Consider the following 14,602-nt stretch of genomic DNA (forward strand, 5'->3'; position numbering starts at 1 on the left):
GGCTACCATTTTTTTAATCTTCACTGTAAAATCCGCAGTGTACAAATGGACACCCCCACCCCAATTTAGCACCAAAGCTAGATGATCTCCTGGTCAAATATTATTCAATATTAAATATTACTCAACAAGTGAAAAGTAGGCCTATTCAATGCTATAAAATAAAAATCACACCCAATGTGAAGTGAGTGGTGGTCATGCTTGCATAACGTCTTCAATTGGTAATTGGTGATGTAATACAGGCTACACACACACATTGCTATGGCAAAACGCCATAGTAATAAACCCTTTTGCAAATCCCGCCCCATTCTGCCCTGTTACTATGATGGGACATTAACCCTGGGCAGATTGTTTTTATAGTGGAAGTGGATGGGATTTTTTTCCCCTTCATAGCCTCATTACAGCTATATAAAGTACCAAAGGAAAAACACCTAGGTGATATTAATAAAAAGGGAAGACAAAGGTACAGTAGTTACATTGCAAAACAGGGGATTTACCCGAAAATATATGTTTTAATTTGTTTAATCCCAGTGGGACAGAATCCTCTTTGCAGATTCTTTTATAGTGGTAGTGGATGCGATTTTTTTTCCCTTCATAGCCTCATTACAGCTATATAAAGTACCACAAAAAACACATCTACGTGATATTAATAAAAAGGGAAGAAAAAGGTACAGTAATTACATAGCAAAACAGTAGTTTTCCCCCGAAAAATAAATGTTTTAATTAGTTTAATCCTCTGGATCAGAGATAGAAAGAGAAGCGCATTGCATCTTGGGTACTAGGAAGAGGACAGAGAGAATGTTTCTCCTCACATAATAGGCTGGCTTTTCGTAATTCTGCCCATTTAAATTATATGTACCCAATCGTGACTCTTAGACCATTGATAAGGTACATGTGAACTAGTTTGTTGAAGCTTATTCGTTATGATGAGCGAGATCGCTTGACGCTTGCCGTCGCTATCACCGTACCGGCCGATCTCCGTGTCGCGCACTGCGGACAGTTTTTGAAAGGCTGAAGCAACATTCTCCACTGCACAAACTCCACCCCCGATAGCAAAAAGTGAATGTTTTTTTCTGGTTGGCCAGTCAGGGAGTCTCAGGGACCAATCAGAAGGCTGACAAACGGTCTATTGGTGATGTAATATGGCTACACACACACATTGCTATGGCAAAACGCTGAGGAAAACACATTGCTATGGCAAAACGCTGAGGAAAAGTGGCTACAGATAGTGGCTACAGATAATTGGTGATGTAATATGATGTAATATGGCTACGCACACACACATATTGCTATGGCAAAACGCTGAGGAAAACACATTGCTATGGCAAAACACTGAGGAAAAGTGGCTACAGACACGCACAGCCACTCTTAGGAGCGGTTTACCACCACTCAAAAAACATAAGATAAAAATACATCCATATTGTGCAGAAGTTTAGAAGCCTCTAGGGAAGTTCTCTATAAGAACTTCCCCTATTTGTAAATCAAAGTATATACAGTACATATTATTTTAAAGAATACCAGAAATAGATTCACGATATATGCACACATAAATACAAAAATACAATACAACTCCCTAAAGAGAAGTATGATGATAAGGTATTATGTAGGTCCATGGATTGACCTGTGACATTATGAATGAATATACAAATAAAAACATTTCAAAATGCTGGGTGCTCCAAACAAAGACAAACAGACAAAGCGCACAAGGTCTGTTGTACGTCCACTCGTCCAGGGTCACATTGGCCAAGCTTCGCGGGACGCACCGCTCACTTCACACTAGATGTGATTTTTAAACACTTGAACCCTCAAATCCCTATTCTGGGGGAGCATTAGCCGAAAATCTTGTAGATCTGCTGTTTTCGGCAAATAGTTTGGTGTATGGGGAAAAGGTTTACAAAATTTTAAGTGGTTAAATGTCTGAAAACACACATTTAGCATGAATCCAGAATAGTGGGGGGCCTCAGACAGACCTCATGTTCCATCCAGAATAGAGGGTTATGTACAGTAAATGCACTTTGTTACTCTCTGTCCACCATTGGTGACGAGTGGCCCGGTGGCACGCGAGGAGGTGAATCGGCTGAGGCAGAGTGAATTGAGGGAGAGAGTGGTGCCAATGAGGGGTCAGAAAATGACTGTCATCAGTTATTAATAGCTTGCTAACCAATTCTCGCCCCATGAAGTGAATGTAGGTGGCAGAACTCTCCGTATAGGGCTCTGGGCTGAGGTTGTTACCAAAGTTCACGCCCCCCAGTCACTGCTTCAGACCCAAGGCTCCTCGCGTGGCCGGAGCTGAGCCGAGGCCACGGCCAATGCAGAAGTGCTTCTCTCGCTGTTTTGGCCAAGTGTAGTTATTGACAAAACCATGGTGGAGGCGCGCAGTCTCAGGCAACCTTGAGCCACGTGAGACACCGGCGAGCGAGCGGTAGCGAGCAAGTCGCATTGTCAAGCCTTACGAAGGGGCGTGAACTTTGGTAACAACCGCAGCCGATTCCACTGCTCGCAGGTGGCACGGCGGCGTGGTCGGTGTCTCACTCCACCGTCACAGACTTGGCCAGGTTCCGGGGACAGTCCACGTCGTAGCCCCTGAGCACGGCCAGGTGGTAGGAGAGCAGCTGCAGGGGGATGACGCTCAGGATGCCCTGCAGACAGTCCACGCAGCGGGGCACCTGGATGGTGCGGCTGGCGTTCTGGACCGTCTCCTGGTCGCCCGTGTTGCAGATGACGATGGGCCGCCCCTGGCGAGCCACGATCTGCTGCAGGGCGTTCTGGCACTTGACGTAGGTGTGGTCCCTGGTGATGACCATGATGACGGGCATTAGCTTGTCCACCAGGGCCAGCGGGCCGTGCTTCAGCTCCCCGGCCAGGATGCCCTCCGAGTGCATGTAGGTGATCTCCTTGATCTTCAGGGCTCCCTCCAGGCAGGTGGCGTAGTGGTAGCCTCTGCCCATGATCAGCAGGCTCTTCTGCTGGTAGAGCTCCGTCGCCAGCTGCCGGATCTGGTCGTCCAGGCCCAGCACCTCCTTGATGAGTTCCGGCAGCATCCTCAAGCCCTGGATGATCTCCCTGCGCCGCGGCTGGATGGAGATGCTGTCGTCGCACATCAGCAGCGCGAACATGATCAGGGCCACGAACTGGCTGGTGTAGGCCTTGGTGCTCGCTACACCGATCTCTGGCCCGGCGTTGAGGTGGACGCCGCAGTCGGTTCCCCTGGAGATGGAGCTGCCCACCGTGTTGGTCAGGCCCACGGTCAGAGCCCCTCGGTCCTTGCAGTACCGCAGCGCCATGAGGGTGTCCGCCGTCTCCCCCGACTGGCTGATGAAGAAGCAAACGTCGTCGCGGTACACAGGCGTGTTGCGGTCCAGGAAGTCACTGGCCAGCTCCACGATGACGGGCAGCTCGGTCAGCTCCTCTATGACCTGGCGGGTGGCCAAGCCGCCGTGGTAGCTAGTCCCGCAGGCCACCACGATCATCCGCCGACACCTCTGGATCTCCTTGATGTGGTCCTTCAGCCCGCCCAGCGTCACCGTGTTGTCCTCGAAGTTGACCCTCCCTCTCATGGTGTTCACCACGGACTCGGGCTGCTCGAAGATCTCCTTCTGCATGAAGGAGCTGTAGCTGCCCTTCATGATCTGCTGCAGCTCCAGCTGCAGGGTCTGGATGGCGCGGGACGGGTTGTCTCCGGCCGTGCGCTTCATCCTGTGCACAGTCAGCCGCCCGTCTTTCACGGCGGCGACGTCGTCATCCTCCAGGTAGATCACCTTGTCGGTGTGCTCTATGACGGCGCTGGCGTCGGACGCAAAGTAGTACTCCACGGCCATCTCGTCCTCGGGGAACAGGAAGGTGTCCTGCTCCGTCCTGGGAATTACTGTGCAGGGCCCCTGGTCTTTGCTGGAGAAGTGGTACGTGATGGGAACGTGGTCCATGGTCAGCTTGTGGTCGCTCTTCACCGCGATCAGCAGAGGGCTCCCCCTCCTGGTGGCGACCGCCTCGCCGGGGTAGTGGACGCTCTTGAAGACCAGGGCGAACGCTCCGTCCAGCTGCTGGGTCACCGCCTCCACCAGGGCGGCAAAGCTGATGTCGTCGCTCTCCCTGTTGTCGTACACGTACTTCACCAGCTTGGCGACGGTCTCCGTGTCGGTCTCGGACTCAAACTCGTAGCCCTTGCCCTCCAGGAACTTCCTCAGGTCTTTGTAGTTGGTGGTGATGCCGTTGTGGATGACGATGAATTCGTTGTTCTTGTCGGACCTCTGCGGGTGGCTGTTGACCGGGCTGGGCACGCCGTGGGTGGCCCAGCGGGTGTGGGCGATGCCCACGTGAACGTCGAACACGGCGTCCAGGTCCATGCCCTGCCGTTTGTGCACCTCCTCGTTGAGAACGTTCACTTTGCCGCTCTGCTTGATCACTTGGATGGACTTGCCGTCGTTGCTGCCGTCGATTCCGACACCAGCAGAGTCGTAGCCCCGGTATTCCAGACGCCACAGGCCTTGGAGCAAGATGTTGAGAATCTCACGGCGAGACTTCGGCACATGGTAGTTCAGATAGGCAAAGATTCCACACATTTCGGCCGCACTGTTCCGTTTGTGGTAAAACAACCCTGGAAATAATAGAGAATTGTATCTGAATAGAAACACAAGGAAGATAATCTGGGTTATGCTGTCCAAATCTGGAAGACCTTTTATTATGGAGTCGTCGACCTCACATTGTGATTGGCTGTGACACATTGTGAATGTATCCAAATATAGAATACACCTTATTTACCATAGCTGTATCCTAGCAACGACCGCCATCAACTGTAATCGAGGAAAATGTTCGTATTCCTAAAATAACGATTAACGTGTCTTTTACTTCGTTGCAAATGCAAATAGCAAATCTCTAGAGTTCAAACCTACAAGCAATTTTTTTTGCTGAATTTGTAGACTTTTTGGTGCTTCGTACCAATGTAGATGTCATAATATGCTTTTGTACTAGTGTGTCTGGACATGTCAACGATGGAAAGAATTATTTATCAGTGAACAAGCTAATAATAGACAACCAATCACATAAGACACCAAATCAAGTCATAGATTATTTATTCAACAATTCATGTCACAAACAAAGACTCCCTGAATTCAAGACAAATGGCTTTTTTCTTTATACACTTTGTGAATTTAGTTTTGTGTGTAGCCAGCTATATAAAATACATTGTATTGTTATTATACTGCATTATAGCTGCATCGCCGGCTTCATTCAATCTAAAAACGGTAGAAAACCCTGGTGTCTCGTCTTGTACTGCTGGGTCAAAACTACTGCTGGGTCAAACTGCATCGAAGGAAGCAGTTTCTCTTAGAGCAGCGCAAATCAGTCAATGTATGACATCTGCACTCTGTGCTTCTGAAAGCATTGTATAGAAGGAGGGCTGTTTACATTCACAGGTTATATCCCATAACAGACCAGTCTATAAATGCCCCGTGGCTCTGTTACACTACAAAATGTAACCCAGAACCTCTCGGAGTCAACCTGAACTCGTGAAATTCTGCGCTAGTTTTTATTTGTTTTGTTTATGTTTCCGTTAAAAAAATAAAAATAAAATAAAAAAGTATAGCATTTCTGACGTACGTGAGCTTGTAGATCTGCTATTTTCTCCTCTATTTAGAAAATGCTTGAACGCATAGGCCTAAGTTTGCCCCTGCTGTGTCCCCCAGCTAAATGTGTTAAGACAACAACACAATGATATTAACCACTTTATCCATATGTTGGCAGACAAAATAGCAGACATACAAGCTCACAGCACACCACTTCGTGCCGTGCTGCGAGCTTGAATTATTCTTTTAAATCTTCAAAGTATTGGAACACTTTGAATAATTCTGATATTTTTTTAAAACACAAATCCTCGGTTCTGGGTGTCCCTGGGACAGTATATTTTCAGATGGGTGGATCCATGGTTTAATTTTGTGGGACCTTGACCCTAAAATGTTAGGGAAAAACTGCGCTACGCAGCATGGCGCTATGCTACGCTACACTGTGCTGCGCGGCACTGCACTGCGCTACGCGGCTCAATTATAGTTCTTGTAGCCAAAAAGAGACATTTGTTGTGTTGGTGTCTGAGTCTCACGTATACACACTCTGACAGACACTGCAACACAGAACACAGGAGCGGCCATGGGTTTACCATTAGAAATATAGGCTACATGTAACGCTAGGGTAAAATCACAGGCAGAATACACATAGAGAAAGAAAGAAAGACAGGGCAGGCGACAGTTATTCAAGAACAAAAGAATATGTTTCCCTAATAGGCTAGAAGTGAATCATTGATAAATTAAACACAGTGGTGGACAAAGTACTTTAGAATTTGTATCATTATTATACTCAGGTACACAGGTAAAATTTGCTCTGTCAAATTTGCGCTCGAGTATACTGGACATTACAAAGTGCACTCAAAAAATATATATATATATATATCAAAGCATTACGTTTATGCAATTCAATTTGTAGTTCAAGTTTAAAGAACCCCCCCAAAATGCTAAGATTTTTTTTTTAAACATAAAAAAAAAAAAACATTTTTTTAGGGGGGCTTGTAGATTGGCTTTTCCCACTATTTTTGCTTCTTTTGCTTAACTCATCCAGTGCCAAAACCGAACATGTTCGGTTTTTTAAAACGTATTACATATGCCAAAACCGAACATGTTTTGGGACCCCATCAAATCTAGTGAACATGATTTCAATCGCGATTTTGCATGTTCCACCCCCATACAACCCCATCTAACATACAGGGCAGCCATGTTTGTTTACATAACATGTAAAACATAATGGCGATTATCTCAAGAATGCCTGAACGGATTTCCAATCGGATTTTTTTGTTTGAAAGCTGTGAACAAACTGCACAAATCCACTCCAATGCAATCCAGGATTGCATTGGATTTTTTAGAGCTCATTCTTCTCTGTTTTTTTCCCATGCATGAGGTGTGCAAGGTTTAATCATGGCTAAGTTCACGAAAATAAGGCTTCTAAAATGCTTGGTAGCCAATAGCTAACTTCAAGCTAACTTCATCCTCTTCCTGTACATGCACAAAGGAAAGTGTTCAGGCAAGTCATGGCTGCAGGGCTTCTGCATATACCAGCATATCTCTATGGGATTTTCTATGGCACCTGGGGCGCCCTCTAGTGGTGAACGGGTGGCACTAAAAGAGTTAAGTAGATCATTCATAATTCACCTTTTCCACTTCCTAGAAATTTGTCAAAAGTACAATATTTGTTGAAACATAGTTGAGTGAAATTCACGGATCAAGTATCCAAAAATACAAAGATTCAAGTAAACTACTCAAAAAATGTACTTAAGAAGTTACTGTCCACCACTGGCTAAACGGTCAAAAACCTTTCATGTTTGTAATACGCGCTTCCTGTTTGTAGACAGACATAAAAAGACCGGTTTTAGGGTAAGAGAAGGGGGAAAAAAGATACAAATCAACCTTTGGAGTAACGGAATACACTCTGATAATTTACAAGAATAGAATTTGAACATTATTTATAAACAAGAAAAGCAGGGCAAATCTGCGTCCTGTTGTGCCATCGCTGGCCATGTGTCTGCAACGCCAGCCATGAAGAAACGCACGCACGCACACACACACACAGACACACATCCTATTAGCGCACGCCATTGCAGGAGGAGAGTATTTTGTGCATCATGGTAGCGTTCTAGTGCGTCTCTGTACTCTTGAGCAGCAGTTTGTCAGGAACACCTTGCCCACACATCTCACAAGACCATGGATTCATTCATACAGACATCAGAGGCCTCGGGGTCCGTCATAAACTCATATACAATGTGCAGACGCCGTTATTAACACAATAAGAAGAAGTGTTGTGATCCAGGAAAAAGGCAGTAATAATAATAATGAGGCTCACGACCTCAAAGTTAAGCGAAGATGCCTCCGTCTCTCTCTGTCTATGTGGGGGCCGTTGGTCCAGGCTCTGATGCCGTCCGTGTGTCGTTTAGCTTCTGCTTCCACACTATGAAGGGTTAAACCCAGAAACCTTCCATAATAATAACCTCCTGGAACCGTTCCAGAACCCGTCAACACGTTCTGCCAGGTTTCTTTTTGTTTCGTTTTCCGTTTTTCAGAGCCTACGCCGCCCCCCTGAAGGGGGAGGTACCGTGTGTCATGGGGAACAAAAAAGAAAAAAGAAGTAGCAGATCTATAAGCTCACAACGCATCGAGCTTGCAGATCAGCTATAGTAATTTCAAAACACAAGTTCTGGGGTTCCCCAAAAACATCAGGATTAAGTGCTGCCTTTATGGTCTGAAACCCGAGCTGTAGACACACAGCGTACACAAATGCATCACGAGAAACTGTGAAATAACGTTCCACGGTTCCACTTAGTTCTGGTGGTGGAAAGGAGCCTTTTGGACTATGGTACACGTCAGTACGTCCTAGTGAAGACAGAGACACACAGACCCCCATCCTCCGTGCCCCAACGTTATGTTCTGTTTGGTGGAGGAGGAGGTGGTGGTGCTTGAGGAGGGGTTTCAGGCCATGAACAACGTTGCATCGTAAGGTCCTGGACCTTCTCAGGTGTCCTGCAGAGGACCACAGAGGTCCTCCTGGTGGTCCTGCTGGGGGTCCTCCTCCTGGGGGTCCTGCTGCTCGGGGCTCTCCATGGGGGACGAGCTGTCCGGGATGGGGGGAGGAGGAGGAGGGGAGAGCGGGGGGGAGTGGCCCATCATCCCTGACTCGCTGCAGCCCACACAGTCCTGGCCGGGAAGAGGAGGGAACAAGGGTTAAGGTTCAACGTTCATTTTATTGTATTCATGAAAACAACAGTTATAACAACATGGAATAACAAACAGTGAAATAGGAAGTTAAAAATAGGATAAAACAATAGACATGGAAAAACATTCACTAGTCATGTAGTCCTTTAGTCCTGTTTTTATAACATAATAGAATGACTCCAAAATGAGGACTCTCTACTGGAGGCTTTTGTGTTTAAATGCCACCAGTCATTCATTGTGAGGAAGACATCGTGTCCACTGCCCAAGAGTATACATTTCACCACTTGGATTCTCCCTTATTATCCAAGCCACCTGTGTGTGTACGTACACACGAACACACGCACGCACACGCACGCACGCACACGCACACGTGTGTGTGTGTGTGTGTGTGTGTGTGTGTGTGTGTGTGTATAAAGAACTACTAATATATCCCTGCACTGCCTGCATGAAACCTTGATACATGAAAACTATTACACTCCTTTCACTTGTACATATTTTGTTCTGATTGTATTGTATTGTATTGTATTGTATTGTATTGTATTGTATTGTATTGTATTGTATTGTGTACACTTCTGCTTTGGCAAGGTAAACATATGTTTTCTCATGCCAATAAAGCCCTTTGAATTGAATTGAATTGAATTGAATTGAATTGAATTGAATTGTGTGTGTACCTGTGTATCTAACTCAGACGGTACACAGTGCTGGTGGATCCAGGGGTGCACCAGCCTCAGCTCTCTCCTCTGGCTGTGAGAGAACCAGGGCTGCAGAGGTTCCAGAACACGCAGCTTCTCCCTGTCCTCCGCCAGGACCTCCTCCTGGTCCCTGCAAAGCAATACAAGTACACAATTAACAATTAACACACATTTCCATACACACGCTAGTATGCTGGGCATATCCTTTCTCAATATATTATTGAGAAACGATAACTTTAAAAGGTTTGGTGGTCGGAGACAGTGTGGACATGCCTTTAAGTTAAGGCATAAGAGCTGGTACTTCAAAATAGAGCCCAGAGTCTCAAAGGACAATTTTAAATTTGGGCACAAAAGATGGCTGAATGAAAACAGTACTTTTTCATAACTATGCCCTATTTGTAATATCACAGAGTGAGTGATGTTGTGTATCGGAAAATCTTTGAAAGAACCACAATGGATATAAGCCTGCAGGCTTTCTCATGTTCATCCTTTTGGCTATTTGTATGCACATTTTTTTTTCTTCATATGCTAATACCGTCACTCATTCCCTCACATGCTCATCTGACGGACTGACCCCCTTGTTCTGCCACCTGGGCCACACAAAGACAATTTTGGTTAATTTCATTAAATGTTTGTGTTGGTTTAGTTATTTTAAGCAGAATGTTTCCCTCGTTTATTGTTTTTGGAAACTTGCATTTTTGTCATCAGCAGATAAACAGCCTCGTCTTTTCACCTTTTACAGTGAGAAGTTTCACTGGAAAGAGACTCCATACCATACAGTATAGTGTTTCTAAATGTGGGACGGCTGTGTGTCCAGTGTTGTACTCCATGTACCTGGAGGGGATCTGGTAGGTCATCATGACTGATTCAGGTGTGTGTTGGATCATGGTCCACAGGGAGTTCTCCACGCGCGGTTCAAAGGTCTGCTGGTGCTCTGCCGCCGCTGCTTCCTGCTGCTGGCACTTGCGGGCTTTGCGTGACGTGTCTGACGAGTCGTTGCTGGCAAAATACTTGCTACTGTTGCTGCTGCCTGCAGAGCATAGAGGAGCAACACGGGTTACTGTTGATGCTGAATGCAGAGCTAGGCCTGTGACAATTATTACATAATCGTGTAATCATAATTATTTGACTTAATCGCAATTATTTTGTCATAATTGTTTCCATGTTGAAAAATGTTCATACATTTTTTTTTATCGCAAGATCAATGGCTTTATATTCATGTTCAATTTTTATCATGAATATAATATCATAGACCAATTATATGAAGATGGGTTGAAAAGTGGTGACTGCAATTCAACATTCAGTCACTAGATGTCGCACTACGCTCAGCATCACAACATACAACATCTGTTACATTCTGATTTCCCTGAGCGCCCATATAAGGCAGCACTGATGCAATAATAGACCATTGTAATGCAGCGTCTTCCTCCAAGCATCCATTTATATTAGAGGGTGTAAAAAAGTACCTTACACATCAAAAATGGAAAATAGCCACGGTCAGCTTACAGAAGTAAACAAGACAGAATTTTTCAAAGAATGCACAATCATGGCTAATTCCACATATTGCATAGTCCTACTACCTCTATCTAATCTCTCAAGAACAGATTCTCTGAAAAGGAACAAAACAGAAAGGGCGTTGTTTTTCCCTTTTCTTTGACGATGGCTAGCCAGATTGACCTCTATCCAACACCCCTTTTTGATAAAAAAAAAAAAAACTTTATTAGAAGTTTGCATAGGAAATGGTACAGTTTCATGACAGTACAGTTCACTGGTACAGGCACAGGCACTGGCACACACACAAGCAAGAGGCGAACATTGTGAAAATGGCCGATCTACATGCTCACAACGCCTTGCGTTGCGAGGCGTTGTGAGCATGTAGATCTGCTATTTTCACAATATTTATCTGAACCGAGTCACATTAAATGTAATACCTACAATTCCAAGTGCTTGTCAGGGTGGGGGTCCCCAGTTCAAATATGTTTATTTTGGGGGTCACGGCCTAAAAAGGTTTGAGAACCCCTGGTATAGAGCATTAACAAATTCATCCACCAGGGGCATTGACAACTCATTCTTATGACTTCCTATCTAGCCAAGCTTTATAAACTATATATTTTTTAAAGAGAAAATAAAAATAAGCGAATATTCGACTTCGGTGAACAACGTCGAATAGTGACTTTGATATTCGAATATTCGAATATTTGGTGAATGCCCTAACACACACACACACACACCCTTCACGCCACATTTCGAGCTTGCAGATCTGCTACTTTCGAAACCTTTGTGTGGCGCTGTAATGTTGTAGTGATGTATGATCTTCATTGACGAAGTAAACCCCCCCACAAAAAGTTAGAATATGAAGATAAAGTAAGAGGTTTCTGCCCGACTGCAGCGATATGTTTATTATCAAAGAAAAAGACCTGTGTGTGAGGTAGAGGTTCCATTGGAGCCGGAGCCAGAGCCCAGGGAGCGTCCAGACTCCCCCGAGCCGGAGCCCGAGGCCGAGCCCGAGGCGGAGCGGGCATCTTCCTGCAGCATGAGATCCAACAGCTCACTGGAGCTGGACTGGGCGTCGTCATGGTTACCAGACTCACTGGGGGCATCATCACCCTGAGAAGGTAAAGGAACAGCACATAACCCATTCAAACAGTAGGCTATATACAGTATGTCCTGCATTCAGGGTTGTTATCCTTTTTTTCTTTTTTTTATATGATTTAAAAGCAAATAAAACCGAGTGGCATTGCTGGATTATTATAATTCACCCTTTGTTAGCCTTCTGATTGGTCCCTGACTGACCAACCAGCAGTCTATATCTGCCTTGTCCTGTCCTGGTTCAAAGTTGAATTAGCTAAAACATAATTTTTGGAGAAATAAAAACATTTAAAAACATGCGTCACTATACTGCCACTGAGCAGCTCCATTTTACTGAAATCAAGTTTGAAATTAGAATTGAACATCCAGAATAACAATACAAAGCAACTGAATTAAAATGGTAGTGGATGGAGTGTCCCACCAAGACACAGCAACCAAAGGGTGAATTCCATTCACAAATTATTAAAATACGATGCGAGAGTGCAGTCTAGCCAACACAAACTCGGGACTCCTGTGCCGCTGCCCTCCACACTCCCCTATTAAACAAATAAAAAAAAACACCTAGTGTCCCCCCCTTCCCCTGCTGCACTTGAAATAGATGATTAAAGTAAAGTAACTAAACTCACCTCCTTCCCGTGGTGCTGGTTATGACGTAAATAAAGTAAAGTAACTAAACTCACCTCCTTCCCGTGGTGCCGTTTATGAAGTAAATAAAGTAAAGTAACTAAACTCACCTCCTTCCCGTGGTGCCGTTTATGAAGTAAATAAAGTAAAGTAACTAAACTCACCTCCTTCCCGTGGTGCCGTTTATGAAGTAAATAAAGTAAAGTAACTAAACTCACCTCCTTCCCGTGGTGCTGTTTATGAAGTAAATAAAGTAAAGTAACTAAACTCACCTCCTTCCCGTGGTGCTGTTTATGAAGTAAATAAAGTAAAGTAACTAAACTCAGCTCCTTCCCGTGGTGCTGTTTATGAAGTGAATAAAGTAAAGTAACTAAACTCACCTCCTTCCCGTGGTGCTGTTTATGAAGTAAATTAAGTAAAGTAACTAAACTCACCTCCTTCCCGTGGTGCTGTTCACTCAGGCCGTGGACGCTCATGGCTCCTCCTTCGCTGGGTTTGGGAGGCAGCTCCTCTTGCAGGAGGTTGAGCTGCAGGGGGGAGCTGGAGCGAGAGGAGGAGAACAGAGCAGGAGGCCCTGCTCCTGCCTCCTCATCCTCCTCCTCCTCCCCCTCCCCCCCAAACAGAGGCCCTCCCACCAGGGGAGAGGTGTGTGGTGGGGGTGGTGGTGGTGGTGGGCCCGGCTGGGCCTGGAACTGGGCCTGGGTCTGGAGGAAGGGCGGCGGGGCACCGCCTGCCATGGTGAACGGAACCTGGGGCTGAGGAGGGGAGGGGAGGCAAGACCACATCACATTATAGTTGACAATCAGAGGTGGTAAAAGTACAAGTAGAAGTATCAATACTCCAATATGGAAATACTCTGTTACAAGTAAAAGTCCGGAATTCAACATTTACTTGAGTAAAGGTAGGGTTAGGGTTAGGGTATTGGCATCAAAATGTACGTGAATTAACGCCCTACTTGATCACACTACAGCGTCATGTACTATGGACAAAACAGGCCATATATTTAATCATTATACGTTCAGAAAGTTAGCAGAAAAAAATAGCAGAAACACAGATAGATGTATGTAAACAATGCTGACGATTATGCAAAAAATAAACTGTGACCATACTGCGATCAGGGGTTCCCACACATTGTTACCAAAGCATTTTCAAAACCTTTCCGTAACCAATGTATTTCACCTCATTTCCCAGCAATCATACGGTGCAATAATAAGGCTCTTTACTCCAGCGTTCTATTATTACTCCAAGACAGACTTGAGAGAAGGTAACAAGTGACAAAAATAACAGATCTACAAGCTAACAATGTATCTCGGTGCAACGTGTCGGACTGTCGGTAGCTTGCAGCTCTATTAGGCTGCTCTCACACAGCTGGTGCAGCACAGCACTGCAGTTAAGACAAAAACAATGTACTGTATATCCAAACATTTTCCGAAACATTTGATTAATTCCAAACCTTTTCTAGGCCTGGAAAATATTTTTTTTTCTCATTTTGACATATTTCCAGGGATGTCTTGACGGTGAGAACCCTGTGTGTAATAAATGTGTCAGGTGGGGGGGCCTACCTGGGGCATCATCATGGAGCTGACAGCGGGGGGAGGGAAGATGGAGGCGGCGGGGAAGCCCCCCGGGGTGATGGAGGCGGCGGGGAAGCCCCCCGGGGTGACGGAGGCGGCAGGGAAGCCCCCCGGGGTGAAGGCAGGGTAGCTGGGGAGGATGACAGCCATGAGCGGGCTAGCAGCAGCGTAGGGGTTGATGGGGGCCACGCAGGGAAAGTTCTGGATGTTCTGGATCTGATAGGACTGCAGGTGGACCGACTGCATGTTGAAGTTTAGGCCTGGGTTCAGGCTCTGGGTCTGGGTCTGGTCGGGAGGCTGCAGCACCATGGGAGGCAACCCTGTGGAGTAAAGAGTACACATTATTAAATCTCACCCTCTCACCAAGTCCTAATGCGCAATT

General features: G+C 45.7%; 2 protein-coding genes across 3 annotated transcripts in view; both read right to left on the minus strand.

Annotated features, from left to right (window-relative positions):
- Positions 1-2,525: 2,525 nt before the first annotated feature.
- LOC308286546 (glutamine--fructose-6-phosphate aminotransferase [isomerizing] 1-like) lies at positions 2,526-4,556 on the minus strand (the record flags this gene model as incomplete). Its single annotated transcript, XM_080727595.1, has 1 exon — positions 2,526-4,556. One exon carries the CDS (start codon positions 4,554-4,556, stop codon positions 2,526-2,528), a length of 2,031 nt encoding a protein of 676 aa, XP_080583721.1.
- A 493-nt stretch (positions 4,557-5,049) lies between these two features.
- per3 (period circadian clock 3) overlaps positions 5,050-14,602 on the minus strand; it is a 40,406-nt gene continuing 30,853 nt past the window's right edge. For both annotated transcript variants that reach the window (XM_080727591.1, XM_080727590.1), the window contains exons 19-24: positions 14,209-14,540; positions 13,081-13,401; positions 11,851-12,040; positions 10,268-10,463; positions 9,413-9,563; positions 5,050-8,723 (exon numbers count right to left, since the gene is read on the minus strand). In XM_080727591.1, coding sequence (XP_080583717.1) covers positions 8,541-8,723; positions 9,413-9,563; positions 10,268-10,463; positions 11,851-12,040; positions 13,081-13,401; positions 14,209-14,540 — 1,373 coding nt within the window. In that variant the 3' untranslated portion in view covers positions 5,050-8,540. The remainder of the gene's footprint in view (positions 8,724-9,412; positions 9,564-10,267; positions 10,464-11,850; positions 12,041-13,080; positions 13,402-14,208; positions 14,541-14,602) is intronic.

This window comes from Nannobrachium achirus (genome assembly GCF_963921795.1).
Source record: "Nannobrachium achirus genome assembly, chromosome: 6".
In the NCBI taxonomy this organism is placed as follows: domain Eukaryota; kingdom Metazoa; phylum Chordata; class Actinopteri; order Myctophiformes; family Myctophidae; genus Nannobrachium; species Nannobrachium achirus.